General features: G+C 43.6%; 4 protein-coding genes across 4 annotated transcripts; 2 read left to right on the plus strand and 2 right to left on the minus strand.

The window, feature by feature from the left end:
• On the plus strand, positions 232-2,975 carry LOC8073307. The gene is made up of 4 exons (XM_002455158.2): positions 232-656; positions 1,192-1,305; positions 1,393-1,604; positions 2,417-2,975. The coding sequence occupies exons 1-4, from the start codon at positions 305-307 to the stop codon at positions 2,552-2,554; spliced, it is 816 nt and encodes a 271-aa protein (XP_002455203.2). The 5' UTR covers positions 232-304; the 3' UTR covers positions 2,555-2,975.
• On the plus strand, positions 3,373-5,790 carry LOC8073308 (factor of DNA methylation 2). The gene is made up of 6 exons (XM_021456078.1): positions 3,373-4,181; positions 4,295-4,473; positions 4,698-4,784; positions 4,893-5,171; positions 5,281-5,496; positions 5,572-5,790. The coding sequence occupies exons 1-6, from the start codon at positions 3,551-3,553 to the stop codon at positions 5,788-5,790; spliced, it is 1,611 nt and encodes a 536-aa protein (XP_021311753.1). The 5' UTR covers positions 3,373-3,550.
• LOC8073309 (RHOMBOID-like protein 1) lies at positions 6,844-9,468 on the minus strand. The gene is made up of 6 exons (XM_002457322.2): positions 8,872-9,468; positions 8,509-8,672; positions 8,172-8,335; positions 7,826-8,085; positions 7,613-7,739; positions 6,844-7,152 (listed from the first exon to the last, which is right to left on the minus strand). The coding sequence occupies exons 1-6, from the start codon at positions 9,294-9,296 to the stop codon at positions 7,027-7,029; spliced, it is 1,266 nt and encodes a 421-aa protein (XP_002457367.2). The 5' UTR covers positions 9,297-9,468; the 3' UTR covers positions 6,844-7,026.
• Positions 10,383-15,117, minus strand: LOC8060802 (protein IWS1 homolog 1). The gene is made up of 11 exons (XM_002457323.2): positions 14,962-15,117; positions 14,336-14,861; positions 12,852-12,971; positions 12,222-12,442; positions 11,992-12,121; positions 11,798-11,860; positions 11,635-11,712; positions 11,458-11,552; positions 11,293-11,355; positions 11,041-11,191; positions 10,383-10,931 (listed from the first exon to the last, which is right to left on the minus strand). Exons 1-11 carry the CDS (start codon positions 14,970-14,972, stop codon positions 10,833-10,835), a joined length of 1,557 nt encoding a protein of 518 aa, XP_002457368.1. The 5' UTR covers positions 14,973-15,117; the 3' UTR covers positions 10,383-10,832.

The raw sequence follows: 19,958 nt of genomic DNA on the forward strand, positions 1-19,958 counted from the left end.
ATTATTCACGCAACACACAATTTTGACTGTTTGCACACGTGGTTTTCCCTTTTGGTTCCGTTCTACACTTTTGGTGCTGAAAAATTATGGGCGGGAAGGCGATTAGACGAAGGCTAATCAAAACTGATTAAGCGGGAAATCAAAGCCATTTTTTCCGCTTCGAGGAAAAGAGAAAAACTGATTTCCTTACCGTGGGGGGAGGAAAGCAGCATAGAAGAGAAACCCCCCACTAGTCGCATTTGCAAAAACTCGCAACCGCAACACCCTCCTCATTCCTCGCCGCTCTCCTCTCACGGACGGCGACATGGCCTCAACCGCCACGGGCCGCGCCGGCGCCGGCGTCACGGAGAAAGAGAAGGCAGAGTGGTGGCGGTGCTTCAGCAACGGCGTCCCCGTTGATGACGGCGACGACAAGGAGGAGGAGGAGGAGGAGGGAGAGAGAGGGGGTGCGGAGCGGACGGCGACGTACGCTGTGGCCGGGCGCGAGGAGGCGGAAATGCAGATGGAGCCAGGCGACGGGAGTGCGGAGACCGTGGCGAGGGGCGTGGAGGCGGAGATGGTCGCGCGCGGCGGCGGGAAGGCGGAGACGGAAGCGGAGGGCGTCGGCGGCAAGAGGTGGAGTAGCCCGCGTTTCGCTGATCCTGCCGCTCTCAGTGGTAATCGCGAGACCTAATTCGCGAAATTAATTCTTCACATCGCAGAAATTTACTTGCTACTTGTCGTCGCGCTTGGGATTTGCTAGTTTTTTTTTTTGAACGAGGGTTTTGCAATTTCTGTCGTCTTATAATTTCAATTTTCATCCAAAAAAGTTGAGATCGGTACAAATGTATTTTCGTCGCAAGTTTTGTAGATGCGTCATCGATGGCGAAAACGAAATGTGCCAGACGAAAGGGGATTTTTGGGAGTAAAACTTGTGTAGGGTTTTCTCGGCAAGGCTCTGCCGGCCCACGGCTATTAACTTACGGAAATTATTCTGCAAAGGCGCATTTTCATGAAGGACTGCATCCTTCAACTGCAATAAATTATCGTTTCATTGCCATTTTTGCTTTCTTGTTGGTTTGTGAGACATGGATGATGGATGAATGTGACTGTTATGTTTTGTACAGTAGAGCAGGAGAGTAATTTTCCACTTTGTATTCTTCCCTTGCGTTTTTTATTGATTACTATGTTCAAATGCGGAGGAGATTTCAGGAGGCAACTCGCTCCAGCTTGCGGCGGAGCTACCACGGAGGAGGAGGAAGGTAATCGCCAAGCGCACCAGACTGAATGTTGATGGAACTGAGGTCCAGACCAACATCAGCCAAGGTATGAAGAAATCACATCACCTGTTTCTCAAATAGCAAGGAGTGTGGACCTTCTGAAATGCAGTTTGTGAGATTTGTCTATGTTCAGCTCAGAGTCCCCCTCCAGTGGTTAAGGGCTCTGAACGGGTCTACGAGGAGAATGAGAATCTGAGGTTGCAGCTCGCTTTGAAGACAACAGAGCTCAAACAGGAAGAGAACCGCAGGCTCCAGTTAGAGTTGATTATAAAGTCAAAGGAGACCGAGTCCCTGCAGAAGCAGATTGAAGATCTGAAAGCTGAGAATGAGCAGCTCAGAAAGAATGTAAGGTTCCTACGCGGTTCTGTTTAATCACTCTGTCTTGGTTATTAGCATCACAGGAAAACTAGCCATGCACGCTTGAAAATTTAATCACTTAATGTAATCGTTTTATTCTTTTCTAGTATTGACTAGCAGCTCACAGTTTTCTATTCTTATTATAACCAACTCATTGCTAGCTAGCACTATTTGCTATTAGTAGGCAGTGGCGGAGCTTCACTAAATTTGCAGCAGGGGCCAACCTTTAATTGTGCAATAATTACATAGGAAAGAATGGCAAGTCATTGGTGTAGTTTAGCCTAAGATCTAATCTTTCATCTATAAGTTAGCGATATTAAGGGGAGCCATGGCCCAGGATGGCCCTAACTAAGCTCTGCCAGTGTTAGTAGGAAAAGGCTCTTTTTGTTCTCCTGATCAAGCCAATGCTGATCCATTAATCAATTGATTCTTGTAGTATTTATCTCAACTGAATAACTCATAACAAATGAGCTATGGATTGAGAGCACAAAAACATTGCAGAGGATGAAGATTGTTTGTGTCATCACTCATCAGCGTGTCACAAGTGTTTCCATAAACTTAGTTTGGCTGTATACAGGACCTTAATATGATTTTATGGGTTTCTGAATTTCTGATTGACCTATGCCAAAACTTGGATGTCATTAGCTGATTAGCTCCTACTTGTAACAGAAGTAACTTGAGAACCCACAGGCTATACATTTTGGCTATGTTTTCTTCTGCATTGAACCTCCTTTGTAGCTCAAAGTCAGTTACATCTATGTGCTTATTGGACCTTTTATTTTTGTGCGTGTACACTACAGGTAAAGCCACAAAGAGTCGAAAGGAAATGCCGATACTGTAATGCATATGTCATGCATGACTACCGCAACTGTCCTAAGAGGCGACGAGCTGCTTCTTCCCCTGAAGTAACAGATGGAGAGGAAGAGGACTCTTACTAACACTGCAAGGCTGCGGCCTGTTCGTCACATCCCTTTTGCATGATTGCATCGATGCATGCATCTGTTGACACCTAGGAGTTCACAAAGTTCTGTTCCATCTTGCTAAGGTTGTCACCGTAGTGTCCGGCAGCAGTATAACTTATGTGATGTTTATAGTTATCTGGATGTCTATGGTTAGCTTATGTGATGTTTATGTTAGGTGTTAGCTTATGTGATGTTTATGGTTATCTGGATGAGGAGTTTCCTTCAACTGTTACTCCCTGAACTTTCTGGTTTACACGTTCAGTCGTCAGTGAGTTGAGGTTAAGTTAACTGGAAGTCATATTCTACTGTATGGTGTGTCAGGAATACTTGCATGTGAATAATGTGATCGCATTTGCAGTTGTCTAATTGACTACCAAGTTGTGCTTTCATGCAGAAACACCTGTGGTCGGGTGAAATTGCTTGCACCCAGGTATTTTTCCAACAAATTTCAGAACCTTAAATAAGTAAATAGCTCTTGAGGCATGGATCACTTATGTAAAAAGAAATAAATAAAACAAATTAACCATCGTCAAACAAAGAAATGTCACCATCACAGAATGCAGAATGTGTGAATGACACGCTAAGACATGCTAGGCCTTGTTTAGTTCCGAAAAGTGAAAAGTTTTCGGTACTGTAGCACTTTCGTTTGTTTGTGACAAATATTATCCAATTATGGACTAACTAGAATCAAAAGATTTGTCTCGTGATTTACAGCTAAACTGTGTAATTAGTTTTTGTTTTCGTCTATATTTAATGTTTCATGCATGTGGTACAAGATTCGATGTGACGGGGAATCTTGAAAACTTTTTGGTTTTCAGGTGAACTAAACAAGGCCCTACATATATAGTAGCGACGTGATTCAGAATTTGGGAGCAGAGGCACACCCCTACCCAACCACAGTACACTACACCTGGAACTTCAGCAAGAGAAGCAACCAAAAGCCATTCAGTCAGAACTACAGCTGAAACTCCCATGACGAGTAACGACATACCAATGGCTGATGCCGCTGCAGGCAACCCGAGCGAACTCCTCGTGTGGCCGTGGACTGGCATCATGGCGACGATCACCACCGACGGCGACGCCACGGCCACGAGCACCCTGGCCTCGCGCGCGCAACAGCACTTCGCCGGCGTCCCAACCACCACGCTCCAAGAGCAAGAGGCGGCGGTGGCCAGCGCCAACCACCACAGCCACTTCTTGCTGCTCCACTTCGGCAAGAGCTGGTCCGGCCTCCGGGACGCCATGTCGCTCCCCTTCCACTTCGCCCGCGCCGGGAGGAGCGAGTGGCAGCGGCAGCAACGCGGTGACGGCGGCGGCGCCGACGCCGCTGCCGCCGGCCGCGTGTTCGGCTGGGCGGCCGCGGAGGAGGACCTGCTGCCGCTGGGCAGCGGCGCGGTCGGGAGGTTCCTGAGGGAGTCCGGCGCCAAGGCGAGGACCGTGGAGGACGCGCAGAAGGACGGGGCGAGGCACGCCGACGCGCTGGGCGCCGTGCATGGCGAGTACGAGAGGAGGGAGAAGTTCTTGAAGGCCCAGAGCGAGGAGATGGCCAGGCTGCTCCGAACGATGGAGCAGGAGAACGGCTGGCTCCTTGCCGAGCTCAAAGGTTAATCCACTGACTGGCTCATTTAGGCTAATTAACTGCATGGAATTGTGATAGGTTTTTCTTTTTCAGAATCTGATGACGCAATGCATGCTCTTGTGTTTGTCAATCAGCAGAGGTGACAGCCATAGCTGACAATGAACTGCCGGAGCTGGATCGTGGCGTCGATGATGAGGAGAACGAGATGCTGAGGGCAGAGCTGGATGCAATCAGTGGAGAGATCCAGCTGAGAGTGGACAGGATCCAGGAGTTGAAGGAATGCAGAACCGAATTGCATTGCAGCAAAGTGGAGAAGGTATACTCGTGGGTTTTATCTAGATTTCAGAGTTCTGAATGGATCTGCACTCTGAGCAGACCACCGTGTTGTAGTGATGGATGCTGTCAAGTTTTTGTTCAGATTTTCTGTCAGGCCAGCCACGCAATTTATCCATTTTCTGTGTTTTATATCCATCTTCTCAGACCTTCTCAGTATAACATTTTAGCTTATGTTGTTTTCTGATATGATGATGATTCAATCAGCTTGTCATCGAGATCAATTCATTGGAGATGGAAGATAGAGAGGCCAAGGCAAGGGACCATGTTCAAATGCTTCATGAAAAACATAAGGTTCCTTCTTACCTATTTGGGCATAACAGTTAGCAAGATCATTCGTGTCATGTATTTCACATGTGACCAACCAATTCACACAAATGCACCTGTACACATGCTGTTTAGGAAGAGATGGAAGCAATAAACGCAAAAGTAGTTCAGCTTGAGAAGCAGCTGGAGCAGAAGGAAGCACAAGTGTCCGCAACATGTCTGCTGGACATGATACTACAGACAGGGGGAAACGTCAGGGAGGAAGAATGCCAACATCTTTATAAATTAGTGACAATTTGGAAAGAGTGTCAAGAGCAAGAACGTCAGAGGTATCAAAATGCACATGTTGACCTAACCAAGCGACATAGGATGAACAGAGATGAGCTTCAAGAGACCCGCCAAGAACTGATTCAGGTAAACTACCTTTTTTTTTGGACAAATTCTCAGTTCCATTTGTAGTAGTCATTTAGTCCTGCTATTATTCATGAAAAAGTTTCCTCTGCCGGATGATTACTATGCTCAGTGTTTGGAGAGCATGATGATCGGCGGATTTACCGCCATAGGGATCAAAAGGATGGGACAGCTTGATGAAGCACCATTCTACCATGCATGCAAGAGCAAGTACAGGGATGACGACCCCCAGGGCAAAGCTGCAAGGCTGGTCTCAACTTGGCAGGAGGAGCTGAAGAACGCATCCTGGAATCCGTTTACAGCTATTTTGCTCGACGGAGAAGAGAAGGTATTTGTCGAAGTTGCATTTTCTCAATGTTGTTGTAAGAGAGCAGCTAAAGGTTTTGCCTTCTGATGATTTCAGGACGTTGTTGATGAAGATGATCCAAAACTGAGACAGCTTTGGACTGAGTACGGTGACGATACCTGCAACGCAGTGAAGAACGCCCTGAGAGAGCTCCATGAGTACAATCCTAAAGGACGGCAAGCCGTGAAAGAGCTCTGGAACTTTAGGGAAGGGCGCAAGGCTACAGTGGCAGAGGTGTTGAAGTATATTTTTGAGCAGCTGGAGATGAGGAATTAGTCTCATGAACATAGACACGTCATAACATTGGAGGCAACAACATTATGCTAAACATTCAGACAAATCTGTATAGCCGTATCCTAACCATGTGCAGTTTGAGTAGTTTACACTAGCTAACTTTTCTAGTCCAGCGTTCGTAGTTTTCTTATAAATGAGATTTCTGCATGAAATAAACATTCCAAAAGATAGACTCATGCCATAACTTGATTCGCTACGGACCTAATAAGTGACAACATTGTGGGTCTTTCAAACAATTGATTCTCCCCTTTATATGTGCTACGATTATTATGTCGTGCTTTGCAGTTAATCCCTACACTCCTTAAGCATACAGTGATTCTTTAAACATAAGCTATACAAATATGAAGGAAACAAAACATAGACACAAATGGATACAATTTAGCAGTCGATATCAAGTGATGGTTGTTGACAATTTCATGCAGTGCTCAGGAGAATAATCCAAATGCAGAATTGCATCCCTGACATCATGGATCAGCCATTGGCAATAGCAGTGGAACCAGGGATATAAAATGGATTCAGAGTTAGCATTAAAAATTGCTTCTGTACTTCTTTGTTTTTGATTTACTTGTATCATTCCATCATCAACTTCTGTAACATTTACATCCTTTGACTATCCAAAGTTGCAGAAAAAAAAAACAAAAATATTCTGTTAACAAGGCCAAAAGTGTTAGGTAAGAATGAAGAGGAATGCTAACCTAGAAAAATAGAATCACAGGAGTTAGCATATATGGCTTAATGCTTAGTTTGGGTCTTGTACAACCAGCCATCTTCAGTATATTTGATGTAACAATTTTACTTAACTAAGACAAGTCCTAATTCCTAATGTGTTTGCAATGGTTGCCCCCATCTCCCTCTCTCTAGCTATCTGGAGCAAAAATCTAGATATGTACACACAGTCCATCCATTATTCTAATTTTTGTTCTTTATTTTTGACAAATGAAGAGATTCATCATGCCTATCTTCTCTCTATTTTATGCTTGACACCTTTTTATCTTCTTGACAGTAAAAGGCAAGTGTTCAGTTTCCAGAAATTACTGCCCCAAATTGTCCATCTTTTAAACCATCAACTGACATTCATAATACACAGCATGCACAAGAAAATACCATAGAAGCCGCAAAAGCATTGCCAGAGAATCATAATGTAAATATAGGCTTCTAATTATATATTCCATAGATATCTGGCATTAATTCCCTGTTAGAAAATACAGACATTCACTATTAACCACAAAGGCCGACACAAAGATTTTTAATTGCTTCCGTGCTGTTTGGATTGCTGAGAACATATGTTGCAGTCTTCCCAGTGCTTTCACATGTCAGATTTAGTTGATTTCCGAGCTGTGAAGACTGTAGAAGAACCTTATATTAGTAAACTTACAACAAGGATGCAAACAAAAAAAAAATGAAACAAGAGTTTAAGCACTAATGGCTGCAACAATAACATACATATTGAGAGTAAATAATCTCCATCTGAAAGTTCTCATTACGCTTATAGGAAAAGCAAGTGCAAAACTGCTACTAACAGCAAATTAGCTGAAAACCAATCAAGACAAGGTTGCTGTTGAAGTTCTGATGATACTCGTGATTTTATCTAACATATTTTTAAAAAGTACAAAAACTGCTGAAGAGTTAGTTTGGCATTCATGCAAACCCTATGTTAATATACTCATTATGATTTTCTATCAAACATAATTTATCCTGACTAACAGGTTAAAAATATACGAACCTGTGATTACCACAGCAGAGCCATAAGCCATTTAGTACATTTAGTAAGAATCATAACTACAAAAAAAAAAAAAAAACTTACCATGCAATAGTTGTTTGGTGCGTTGCAACTCCACTTTGAAGTAGGCACACAGCTCAAATAATGGCACCAAGAACAGTGCTCACTAGCATTGAATCCTTGAAATAGCAACACCAATCCAACAGTGAACCTGCCAACAATAAAGTTTAGCTAAAAGAGTTGACCTGTAGTGGTTGATTAGATCATTACCATTCATCTCATTGTCAAGATATTTACCCAGAAACTATCATCATTGTAGCAATAACCAAAAGTACGATTTGATATATCTTGAACTTCTGTTTAGTTACGCCCGCGGGAAATCCAAGAGGAGAGTTCTTTTGGTTAATATATCCAAACTGTGGTCGTATTAGCAGCACAAAACCAAGACAGAACCCTGACATAAATCCTCCAAGGTGCGCGAAGTTGTCAACATGTGGAAGGATCCCAACTGCTAAGTTGATGACAATGATCATAACTAGAGTCAAGAGTGCTGCGAACTGATTTTTTTCGAAACAAGAATAGAATTAGAAACATGGAATATGGAATGATTTGTGAAAATACTGCATATATTTTTAGAATCAACCTTGTTCTCATATATTGTCCAATTTGTTATGAGCTCTGACAGCATTGAGCCCAATAGTCCAAATAGTGCGCCTGAAGCACCGACTGATATATTGGACACCATAAATAGAGAAGACAGCAAGCTGCCACCAACACCAGAGATCACATACAGTGTACCAATCCTTACTGCAACAGACAATCATCAATGAATGGTCAAGTTATATGACCACCAGGCCTTGAAATAACCATCAGACTCTAGATAATAAAGATGCATTGTACACAGATGAAGAATCTGTTTTCCTAAAAAAAGAAGACAATTACCAAAACTTTCTTTAATCGAACCAGACAGGGACACTTACTGAAACCGAACTCCTTCTCGAGCCTGATTCCGATCATTAAGAGACTCAACATGTTAGCGAGTATGTGGATGACTCCAGCATGCAACCAAATGCATGTAATGAGGCGCCAGCCTTCGTGATCTTTGGTAACTTTACTGGTTTCCAGTGCCCCCATTTCCAACAGCCTGGGAATCGAAACATGTTAGATGAACCTTCAAGCTATCAAGATTATACCAATAAGCAGGAAACTGAAGGCAGCACATTTGACAAAATCTGCACAGTTTCTTACATACTCACAATTCATACATCTAAAGCAATAAATAATGTAAACCGAGCAAACTGCAGAAAGATCCAAATTTTGGACAGATTTGAATAGTGCCGTACGTGGCGGAGGTAGGGCCGATAAGCGGGTTCTCCTTGAACGACTGGAACGCGAACCTCCCGAGCTCGGGCGCGAGCAAGCAGCCCTGCGCGGTGGCGCTCTCGCCGACTGATCCCCCTATCGCGGCGCCGGTGGCCCGCGCGTGCGCGGGGCAGTCGTTGACGTACATGGTGAGCACGAAGAGGACGACGTTGGCGAGGATGAAGAGCGGCACAAGGAACGGGAACCACCGCCGGAACGGCCGGAACGTCGGCGGGGGCGGCGGCGGCGGGCGGCTCCGGTGCTGGCCGTGGCGGCCGTGGTGGTGGCCGGGGCCGTGGCTCCGGTGGCGCTCGCCCTTGGGCCGCTCCTCGCCTCTCCCGCCACCGCCGCCGCCGCCGGACGCCACGTCAATGGGGACCACCGCCGTCTCGCCCCGCCGCCCCATGGTACGGCCGGCGGCGGGGGGCGCGTGCGCGTGGCCGGCTGGAACGTGGGGGGTGGCGGCGCGATGAATGCGAGCGAGCGCGCGGCGCGGGATTCTGCGTGTCGGGAGGGGAGGGTCGCCCGCGCGTGCTGCCTCGTGGTGGAGATGGTGGAGGGGGCCGGAGACGCGGTGGCGACCTGGGTTGGAAAGGACGGAGAAGAAGAATCACCCCTAATTTTAGTGTTTCCCTATATACTGGGGGAATGCTTGGACTTGGCCACACTAATCATGTTTTCTAATTTGAATTTGAGTTATTTTAGAAGGCATGTTCCAACTGAATTTCCCTCCTTGTGGAGTCAACAAAAATCAATCCTACTAGATGCCGGCGTGTTCTCCCAATTTTGTACTGGTTCTACTATTTCATTCATGTGTGAATGCACACGTCGAGCAACTAGGTCTCGTTTGGTTCCCTTGTTAAATTGGAACTTTAGCTACTAAAGTGACTAAAATTTAGCTAGCTCAAATTTAGCAGGGGAACGAAATACGGCTAGGCGAAAAAAAAGGCATCGCATAAATTTTGGGAGACATGATTTAAATTTTCAACTGAAAGATGCACACACACATAGTCCGTTTGAATTAAGCCAGAATTCGCCGTCGCTTTCTTTTGCGTACTCGCTGATAGGAAACCACTGCCTACTATCAACTCCATTAACCGCTACGAAACACAAAAAAAGATGGGCAAACCACCATTGTCGCTGTCAATTAACGACTTGTCCGTGAACTGCCTTTTGTCTACGTACGTGACACGGAATATCCCGATCAGATAGATTTGCCTGTCCGCGTCATGCTGCATCTGGTACAGTCTGAAAAGGACCTGGCAACCAATGGTCCATCCAGGGATAATACTCCTACACACCATACTGATCTTTCTTTCAACAATGTGGTCAACTTTAAGGTTTGATTTCAGAACACTCTTCAACATTATTTTATCTAACATCATCTAGTTACTAATGGATCAAGTGTTCAGTAACTCACATTATTTGATGAAACCTGTCATTGACAGCAATAGCACAACGAGATAAGCATGAACACACTACCTTCCAGTCAAGCAGCAAGATGGAAGACTCCAAGAATTGCCATTTATCAAAATTGAGTTACAGTTTGGTAAGCACAATTAATCATTTGTCGCACTATGTTTTGATTTTTCACAAGGCATAACTTCCTTCAAGTACAAACAACCGAACTTCAACCCTTCAAGCATTATAAATATTTATTATACAATATAAAGGCACCACTCTGCTTGAGAAGCGCCATTGTTTATGCAAGCTCATAGTAGAAGCCTCTGCAATTGATAGTGCCCAAACCATCCGGTTTCTGAAGCACGGATGTTGCACCCTACCAGGCAAGAAAAATACTTGGATAAAAGATCCAAGCAATTATTGATGCCGAGCTGTTTGCCATGGATGGTGGGAGGATGCTTCATACTAATTCAGCAATCCCTGCAGGCACTGTATCATGTGCAGGGCACTGCTGACTGCAGATGCCACAGTGAGTGATCTACAGGTACTTGATCATGCCACGGCCTTCCACGCTGAGCTTCGATGCCTGAAGGTTTTTCTTCTTGGGCGCTTTCAGCTGCTGCAATTTCTTGTTCATCTGCATGTCCAACGAGAAGAATCAGCTATTGCTCAGTTGGTCCTACTTCAACAGTTAACAAGCACTTATAACAGGAGACAAAGCCAAGGTGTTTTAAAGGAATTAAAACCTTCAGCCGACGCTGGTCTTGGACAGCCTGCTTAGCACGAGCTCGTATCTGCTCAGGGTCAATTTTGGACTGTGGACGAATGACGAAGTCCAAAGGCGATGCTTCTGGCCTAGAAGCATGCTGCCTTGAACTACTTTGCCCAGACTTGCGTCTAAATACAAAGCATAGATAAAACAGATTAAACTAACAACTAGTAAATGGTGAAAACATGCACCTGTGCATCCAAGGCCACACAAATATGATTGAACTTACTGTGAAAAGTCAGCATCAAGATCATCATCTCTGGATTCCATTCCAGAGCTACTCGACGAAGGTCTTCATGACACAAGGGATAACCAATAAGAATACAAAGTACACACATAATATAAAGGACAAGAAGATATAGTCCTCAAATGGCCAATAAGTGCACACACTTACTTCTTCATTTGTGGCCGCCTGTAAGGTGCTCTTTCATCCTCATCATATCTCCTCATGTCCTCAAATCTCGTGCTCTTGTTAAATATTGGTCGACTCTGAATTTTTTACAAGTATGAACTAAGAACCCTTCACAACAACAAACACAAAAACATATGTGGATACTGAAAACAGACTTACCCATTTATCAACCAGCTCCTTAGCCAATTTCCTATTTGCAGTAGTCTCCTCGTCAGATTTGGACAAAAACATAATGACCTACATATGCACCATTGGATAGATTTAGCACATAGCAAATAATCTTCTGTAAAATAATATATCAGAAGGACTGGTATAAGCATACCTTTCCGAGACCACTTTTCTTAAGCTGCTCCCTTCGGTCATATTGCTCCAAGTCAATTGGAAACTGCAAGGGGCACGAAACTTTCATTAGCAACCAAATTCCAAGCCATCCAAAAATATGTCACAGACAACTATGCTCTTGTGCAAAACAAAGTTCTACAACGCAAAAAGGTCGAAGGAAATAAAGATGCCTACATCAGTTAATAATTTCAGTACAGCAGATCGAATATTCATGTTTGGCATGCTTCCATCAGGTAATGGCTCAAGCCAATTTTTTAGAAGAGTGAGAACTCCATGGTCAAGAAATTCCTGCTGAAGATTCTTCCTGTGAAACAGAAATAAACAAGAAAATATTACTGTTTGCTATAAACAAATAACAATGTGCACTGGCAATGGCACTACAGGTAAGATTCCAGATATCTTACTTGGAGAGAACATCTATGAGCAGAGGAAGCTTCATAAGTTTATTAATGGCTGGCTTTGATTGCCTATTCAAGTTCGCATCTTCTTCGGCTGCTACCTCGAACTCGGCAATGAATTGTTCCACTATAAGACCAATATCTGCACGAGGGCGATCATTCTTCTTCTTCTTCTTACCACCCTTGAAGAGTCGCTCAATTTCATCGTCCTCCTCACCCTCCTCAGCCTATAGTCATCAACCCATATTGTCAGTGATTAAAAAACAAAACAAAAGATAGCATATGGCATGGTGCAATGGCCCAGAAATAAATAGACATATTCGAGCCAACAAGGGACTATTGCAACCATGGTTTTAGATCAATGAGGATTAAACTCCAAAGCTTCTATCAAATCCTGCAATGCTATGAAAGGATGTCTAACACGATACTTCAGTTAATAGGAAACAGCAACCAGTTCTCAGGTCAATGAATATTGTCAATTTGCTACTAGAGCAACTGGCATGGAACACAACCAAGAGTAAGACATAAGATACAATGAACCAACAGACATTTGTTTAACCTGTATGACAATTCAACTTGAAGAATACAAAAAGATAATGCTGTAAGGCACCTGAACATTTAAGAAAAAAAAAATACCTGTGCATAACGTCCAGGTGAATGCCGCTCATTATCGCTGCCATAACGATCAGCTGGATCAACCCCAGTGTCATCAATGAAATTATCATCGTCTACAGTTCTAACACCTTCTTGGTCATCCTGTTCCATCATATTAGAATATCATGTCAGTGAAGAGCATTAGTCTGTCCAAGACATTGAAAATAGTAGGCTAAAAGTAATTAAAAGTGTTAAACAAGCATGGTTAATAAGGCAGTAAGTCAAGCCATGTTAATTGATGGAGCAGAAGAGGTGGAACAGCAAGATTCTAGCAGTGCGCTGCCAAGAACCAGGAGTGTGCCCTCTTCCATTTCCCCTTCCCTGTCAATTGGCGAGTGGGAGAGATGGGTTATGGCTTCATGGGACCTGTAGGCGCACAATTTCCGCCGGAGCGTGACTCCTGTCGGTCTCCCAAATCTCTTGCACCCACTCCTGCGCCCATTTTTTTCCATGTGCGAAGCTCCTCTCCCACTCCCACGCCCGTGCTCATGCGGCGTCTGCCTCAGGCTGCTCGGCCTTAAACAGCACCAAATCGCACCTAGGTAACAACTTATGTTGCAAAGCAGACGCCATAGCCCGATTGGTCGTGGCAAGGCTGACGCGCAGCCTGGAAACTCAACTGGACACCAAAGCAATGCCTAGGTGACGACTTAAAAAGCATGATAACAAGGTCCAATGGTCTGACTTGATACGCACCAACGTTTTAAACAACCATCCTGATTCCTTAGTAAGCAATTCTCCTTGAAGAAAAAAGAAATGAAGGAACTAAATGCAAAGAAAATTTTCCATATAGAGAAGTGAACAGAGCAGCATTTCAGTTATACAATCTCCTTAAAAACAAGATATCACAATGCTACTTGAGTTGCCACATGAAGGCAAATCCTACCTTGCAGAACTAATCCAGAGGGATATAAATAGAAGAGAAGCACTCCTATTAGACATGCCAATAGCCTACATAGTTCCCTTTAAAAATGCTACCTGCAAAACTTTGGAGATGCTACACATCCCGGTCCAAGAGAGTTGGCTACAAACATCGTACTAACACCTATAAAAATAATCTGAATACTAAAGCATGTCAATAACAACCAGATAAACCAACCACACCGATACACAGACTATGACAAACAAACTCACTTAGACAGTTGACTGACCATCAAGAAAAGCTCAACAATTCACCAGAATTAAGTGACAAATCCAAAAAAAAAAAAGGCAGATAAAAAAGATAGCTAGTATATTCCATGGCAAAGCATTATTATAATCTCCTTCAACAGATAGAGTGATCACTAGTTCACTAGGCAGTTGATACAGGTTGAATTTTCCAGAAACCTTTCATATTAAGCCCAAAGGAGTTCTAAAAAGTTAATGCACATATATACTAGAACAAGTACAGTAAAGGGCATCCAAGCAGTAATGAATTGAAAAGGAACTGAATCAAACTGAAACATATAGCACACAATCATAATTACCTCTGAATCATCACCAGCAATGGTATCCCAGAGCTCCTGGATCTCCCTCTCCCCATCATCCTGGTCCTCCCTACCGCCTGAGTCCCTCCCTCCTGATCCCCGCCTGTCCCTCACCATCCCACTATCCCTCCCCCTGCCGTCATCCTCCCTCCGCCTTTTCTTCTCCTTCTTCTCCTTGCCCGCCCCGCCCCTCGCGAGGTCCCTCAGCGACGACGAGCCCTTCCTCTTCCTCGCCTCAGCCGCGGGGTCCGCGTCCTCGTCCTCCAACGCAAAGTCATCCAGCCCGTCGTCGCCGGGCATGCCGCCGCCGCCACCGCCGCCGCCCTTCTTGAGAAGGCGCTTCCGGGGCTTGGAGGAGGACCCCGCCCCGCCGTCGTCGCCGTGGACGGGGGTCGGGGAGCGGCCGCGGGTCCAATCGCCGCCGTCGCCGAGGTCGTCATCGAGGTCTTCGTAGGGCTGGGGCTCCGGGGAGGGCTCCCGTTCGTCGAGGTCCATGGTCGGCTCGCCTTCGTCGTCCAACAAGTAGCTGGGGTTGTAGATCGAGGAGGTGAATCAGAATAAGGCGTCGAAACCATAGGAGACACGGAGAGAGGGAAAGGGGGGCCACGGAGCGGAGCGATACTTACTTGTCCCCCATGGCGACGACGGCGAGACGGGAAGCGAAACCCTAGGTGAGGAGAGGAGAGGAGAGAGGCGAGCTGGAGCTGGAGCGGGGGTGAGGAAGAAGAAGGAAGAGTCCTGTCGTCGGTGGACCGTGGGAGGAGAGGAAAGATCGAGTCGGCATCTCGGGGGAGACGGGGAGGAAAAGGATTGGGAAGGCCAAGTGGGCTGTAATTTTTGGGCTTTTGGGGCCTTCTGGACCCGCAAGAACTCTCTACGGGCAGTCGAGGATATAAACTAAATTTTAGTGAGAAAAGAACTGGTCTATTCTAAATGAAAATTCACATCAGCAGTCGAGGATATAAACCTCTATAATTAAAAACAGCTGCAAATCTCCACTCAATTCAACACAAAATACAAACACACAAGCTCGCGTGATTACTGACCTATTCAACACTGAATAATACAACACCATGATATAATTATTCTGGTACAATACAAACAATCCCCTGTTCACTACGTACTACTACTGCTGTTACACAATCCCCAAAACAGTATATTTCTTATGTATGAAAAAAAAAAGACGACGCAATCCCGGCAGGATGATCCGAATTCCAACAGCAGGAGAGCATGCATGCAGAGCAGTAACAGTAACACGTACGCATCAGCACCAAACGGTACTGGGAATGGGATGGGCGGCGGCCAGGGTCAGGTCGACGCTCCCCGGCTTATTAGCCCTTGATGACGACGGAGAATCCACCGAGAGCGATGATGGCAACCAGAGGCACCACGGAGGCGCAGACCACGCTCGCGCGGAATGCGCGACTGCGGCCATGGCCTTGCTGGCCGGAGCTGGCGGCGAGCCAGCAGGCGATGGCGACTTCCGCCAGCCCGGCAGCGAAAATTCCGGCGAGGGTGGCGTAGTAAGCAAACCTGTGCTGCTCGAAGACGACTCCGTGCGGGGATCTGTAGAACGCGGTGGCCACATCCATGATCAGCGTGGGCAAGCCCGATGCGCACAGCCAGCGCGTGAGCTGCTTCGAGTCGTTGGTGCCTGCAGCAGCCGCAGCTTCGCTTGGGCTTATGCCAATCGAGACAGCAACGTCATCACCGATGGGACGGAGCTGCGTGGTGGTGCTCGACATCGCCGTCTGTGGGGAAGGCAAGATGAAGTAGGAGTATTTTTTAGTGGTGTGCCTGCCGACTGGCAAGGCGGGCGTATATATAGGTTGTGGGGGTGGGGTGGGGGGGGGGGGGGGGGGGAAGGGCGGGGGCAGAGAACACGGACGGGCCCGCGATCGGCCCTGACGGCGCGAATAAACAACTCCGGCGGGAGGCGCATCAGGAATCGGAGATGGCCCTGTCCGCGTCATGCTGCTACAGGCTTGTCCGCGTCCTCTGGAAAGTGTCAGCGTGACTTTCCTACCTCCATACACCGTTCAACACAGATCTAACGGCTGACAAACAATCTAACATAAAGTATTATTATTTTATAGGCAAGTTGCAATGCTTTACTCTACTTCTACAGCGTGCTCGTGTTCATGGACATCCTGCGCTGAATCAAGCAATTTTGCATAATTTTTGGCTGACTTGATTTTTTTTGGATTTAATATTGTAACACTTTCGTTTGTATTTAACAATCATTACTTAATCATAGACTAATTAGACTTAAAAGATTAATCTTGCAAGTTATAGTCAAACTGTGTAATTAATTATTTTTTATCTATATTTAATGCTCAATGCATAGCCCGCAAAATTTGAGGTGATGGAAAATCTTAAAAAGTTTTTGGATTTTGGGGTGAACTATTTGGTCTTGTTTAGGCCTTGTTTAGTTCCCGAAAAATTTTATAAAATTTTTTAGATTTCCAGTCACATCGAATTTTACGATACATGCATAAAGTATTAAATATAGATAAAAAATAATTAATTACATGGTTTAATTATAATTTGCAAGACGAATTTCTGAGTCTTGTTAGTCTATGATTGGACAATATTTGTCAAATACAAACGTACTACAGTGTCTATTTTGCAAAAAAAAGTTGGAACTAAACAAGGTCTTAGTTCATGAACTATTTTGTAAAATGGTCTAAGATTCTTCGCCACATCGAATCTTGCAGCACATAATATAATAAAAAAGTAACTAATTGTACAATTCATCTGGAATTACGAGACGGAATTTTTAAGCTTTGTTAGTTAATAATTGAACAATAATTATCAAATACGAACAAAAATACTATGATAGCTATTTTGAAAAAAAAACACAACTAAATAGGCCTTTTGTATTTGGGAGAAATCAAGCGAGCATGTGAGGTGGCATTATAGAATCTGCGTCCGGCCTTCAGCAGCCTCAGCTCAGCTCTATAGATTCTGGACAGACCGTTGGATGGCAAAGCAACGTAGCAGATGATGCTAAAGTTACGTTGTGACTTACTGAAGCAACGTTACTGAATCTGCGTCGTCAGAAATCATGCACATTCCGTTCCGTCCCCCATAGACTTTCACTTGCTCGCCGGACAGGCAGTGGAAACGAACGACTCAGCTTCTGACAGGTCAGCTAGATGTGGGGGTGGATTACGGGAATGGTAGGTCTCTCCACGAAATCTACATTTTTCTACTTACGTTTTTTTCCATTCAAAATTATTACAGCATCTTCAACAGTTATGCAATTGGAATTTGCCATTTGTTGGAATTTGTCAAGTTCCTAAACGTTTTGCCAAAGGAAAAATAAGTCTATCTCTAAGTGTTTGGTATTTTTGACTTGACATTTCCTAAAATAGTGGACCCAACTATTTTTGTTCGGGATCTTTTTTTGTTTGGCGCGCTTTGCGCGAGATTTTTTCTCTGCGCAGGAATTTCCGTCACCCGTCGCCGCCAGTCCACGAAGTCGCAAGTCACCGCCGTTTATGTGAATCGCGGCCTCCCGGTCCGCCAGTCCACGAAGTCACAGTTCGCCAGAGTTCCGTCGCGCGCCAGTAGTCCACGAAGTCGCAGGTCACAGAGTTCACGTCGCGCGAGAAAGAAGAGTTCACGCGGGGAGGAGGAGTCCTTGCAGGAAAACTACCGCAGCGCGTGGGGAGGTCGCGCACGACAAGGAGTCTAGGAAACTCGGGATATCAAAATTGCCAAGTCATTGTGCCTATGCAAAAATGCCAAGTTTGCCAAAATGCATAAGTCAAATGCATAACTGTTGGAGAGTAATTTTTAAGATTTTTGGCAAATTTCTAGAATGCATAGTCCATTTGCATAACTGTTGGAGATGCTCTTAGAATACTAAAAGATAATATAAAATTGATTAACAGCATATTTATCGTGTATCGTACTACAGTTCATTGCCTTAGGTCTTGTTTAGCTGAGGAGGTAAAAAATTTTAAGGTATCATAGCACTTTTGTTTTTATTTGGCAATTATTGTCCAATCATATATTAACTAGTTTTAAAAGAGACGTCTCGTAAATTACGGATAAACTATGCAATTAGTGATATTTTTATCTATATTTAATGTTCCATACATTTACCGTAAGATTCGATGTGACGAGAAATCTTGAAAAGTTTTTGGATTTTGGGGTGAACTAAGACCCATTTAGTTCTCAAAAAAAATTGTAAAATTTTTTAGATTCCCCATCACATCGAATCTTGTAGCACATGCATGTAGCATTAAATATAGATAAAAAAATAACTAATTACATAGTTTACCTGAAATTTATGAGACGAATCTTTTGAGTCTAGTTAGTCCATAATTGGACAATATTTGTCAAATATAAACGAAAATACTACACTATTTATTTTGAAAAAAAAATTGAAACTAAACAGCAAGGCCTTAGAAAATCGGCAACGATTAAAATCTTGATGAGATCTATAAATATATGACAAAATATTTAGTGCAAACCATATGCAATCGTAAAAACTCTTTACAAAACCATATTTACGACCAAAGAAAAAAATGAAACTATACACAACATAGTGCATCTATAGATGATGTGCCGAGGGGAGGGAACATAAAACACGGAGGGGCCGCGATCGACCCGGTTGTGAAAAAAAATTGTAAATTTTTTTTTTTTGGGAACTAAACAAGGCGAGTTGGGATGTTGACGAGGGATGACGTTGGGGGCCGCCCGTTCCTTCCTATTACTGTCAGGGAACGTTCTGCACGCTCAACCTCCCTTCTTCGTTTCCTGAATTTTTTAGCCTGTGACCCTGCTACCTTCATCTTTTAATGTTGATTGTTGAGTGAAGTTTGACTTTTGAATTTATTTAAAATTTAAACACTACCTATCTAAACTTAATATGAAACCTGTACGCATCTAAATTTCTAAAGGGAGAAAGTCTAATTTTCCTCTCCTAACTTTTACGAAAATCTGTTTTTCTTCCATCAACTCCAAAACTGGACAAATCATCTCCCTCAACTTTTCAAACCGTGCATTTTACCTCCCTGGAGTGGTTTCGAAGACGACTTTGCTACAGTGAGTAGTGGTTTTGCTACGATGACAGTAGTTTTTTCTTTTTCTTTTTTTAATTATTTTAGCTGAATCTTTGAAAAATTGTAATAAATCACAGAAAAATCATAAAATGGAAAATCTAATTTTTTTGGACTCCACATGAGTAGATCTACATAGTAAACATATAATATGGTATGCTTTAGTACAAATTTTGCTATAAAGATTTTGTCCTTTTCTTTTTTTTATTTATTTGGTTGAATCTTTGAAAAATCATAGAGAAATAATAAAATAGAAAATCTAATTTTATTAGACTCTACATGTGTATATATACACAATAAACATTAATATATGTATGTTTTAGTCCCACAAAATAAATATAGAAGCTGCAGCTATGAATTTTTTCAATTAATTACACAAAAGCATAGATCTAAAGCTACAACAAAAATATTATACTAAAGCATACCATATTATATATTTATTGTGTAGATATGCTCATGTGAAGTCTAACAAAATTATATTTTATATTTTATGATTTTTTCTATAATTTACTATGTTTTTTCAAATATTTATTCAAAATAAATAAAAAAGA

Source organism: Sorghum bicolor, chromosome 3 (genome assembly GCF_000003195.3).
Source record: "Sorghum bicolor cultivar BTx623 chromosome 3, Sorghum_bicolor_NCBIv3, whole genome shotgun sequence".
NCBI lineage: Eukaryota > Viridiplantae > Streptophyta > Magnoliopsida > Poales > Poaceae > Sorghum > Sorghum bicolor.

Bases quoted from the DNA above. Each gene is read 5' to 3' on its own strand.
- LOC8073307 (XM_002455158.2), top strand. From the start codon at position 305: ATGGCCTCAACCGCCACGGGCCGCGCCGGCGCCGGCGTCACGGAGAAA. The intron at 657-1,191 runs GTAATCGCGAGA...AGGAGATTTCAG, and splicing joins TGATCCTGCCGCTCTCAGTG to GAGGCAACTCGCTCCAGCTT. The intron at 1,306-1,392 runs GTATGAAGAAAT...GTCTATGTTCAG, and splicing joins CCAGACCAACATCAGCCAAG to CTCAGAGTCCCCCTCCAGTG.
- LOC8073309 (XM_002457322.2), bottom strand. From the start codon at position 9,296: ATGGGGCGGCGGGGCGAGACGGCGGTGGTCCCCATTGACGTGGCGTCC. The intron at 8,336-8,508 runs GTAAGTGTCCCT...TGTCTGTTGCAG, and splicing joins CGAGAAGGAGTTCGGTTTCA to TAAGGATTGGTACACTGTAT. The intron at 8,086-8,171 runs GTTGATTCTAAA...GAAAAAAATCAG, and splicing joins GGACAATATATGAGAACAAG to TTCGCAGCACTCTTGACTCT.
- LOC8060802 (XM_002457323.2), bottom strand. The intron at 11,713-11,797 runs GTATGCTTATAC...GTGCATATGTAG, and splicing joins AGAAAAGTGGTCTCGGAAAG to GTCATTATGTTTTTGTCCAA. The intron at 11,192-11,292 runs GTAAGTTCAATC...CTTTGTATTTAG, and splicing joins CTTGATGCTGACTTTTCACA to ACGCAAGTCTGGGCAAAGTA.
- LOC8073308 (XM_021456078.1), top strand. From the start codon at position 3,551: ATGACGAGTAACGACATACCAATGGCTGATGCCGCTGCAGGCAACCCG. The intron at 4,785-4,892 runs GTTCCTTCTTAC...CATGCTGTTTAG, and splicing joins TGCTTCATGAAAAACATAAG to GAAGAGATGGAAGCAATAAA. The intron at 5,172-5,280 runs GTAAACTACCTT...TACTATGCTCAG, and splicing joins CCCGCCAAGAACTGATTCAG to TGTTTGGAGAGCATGATGAT.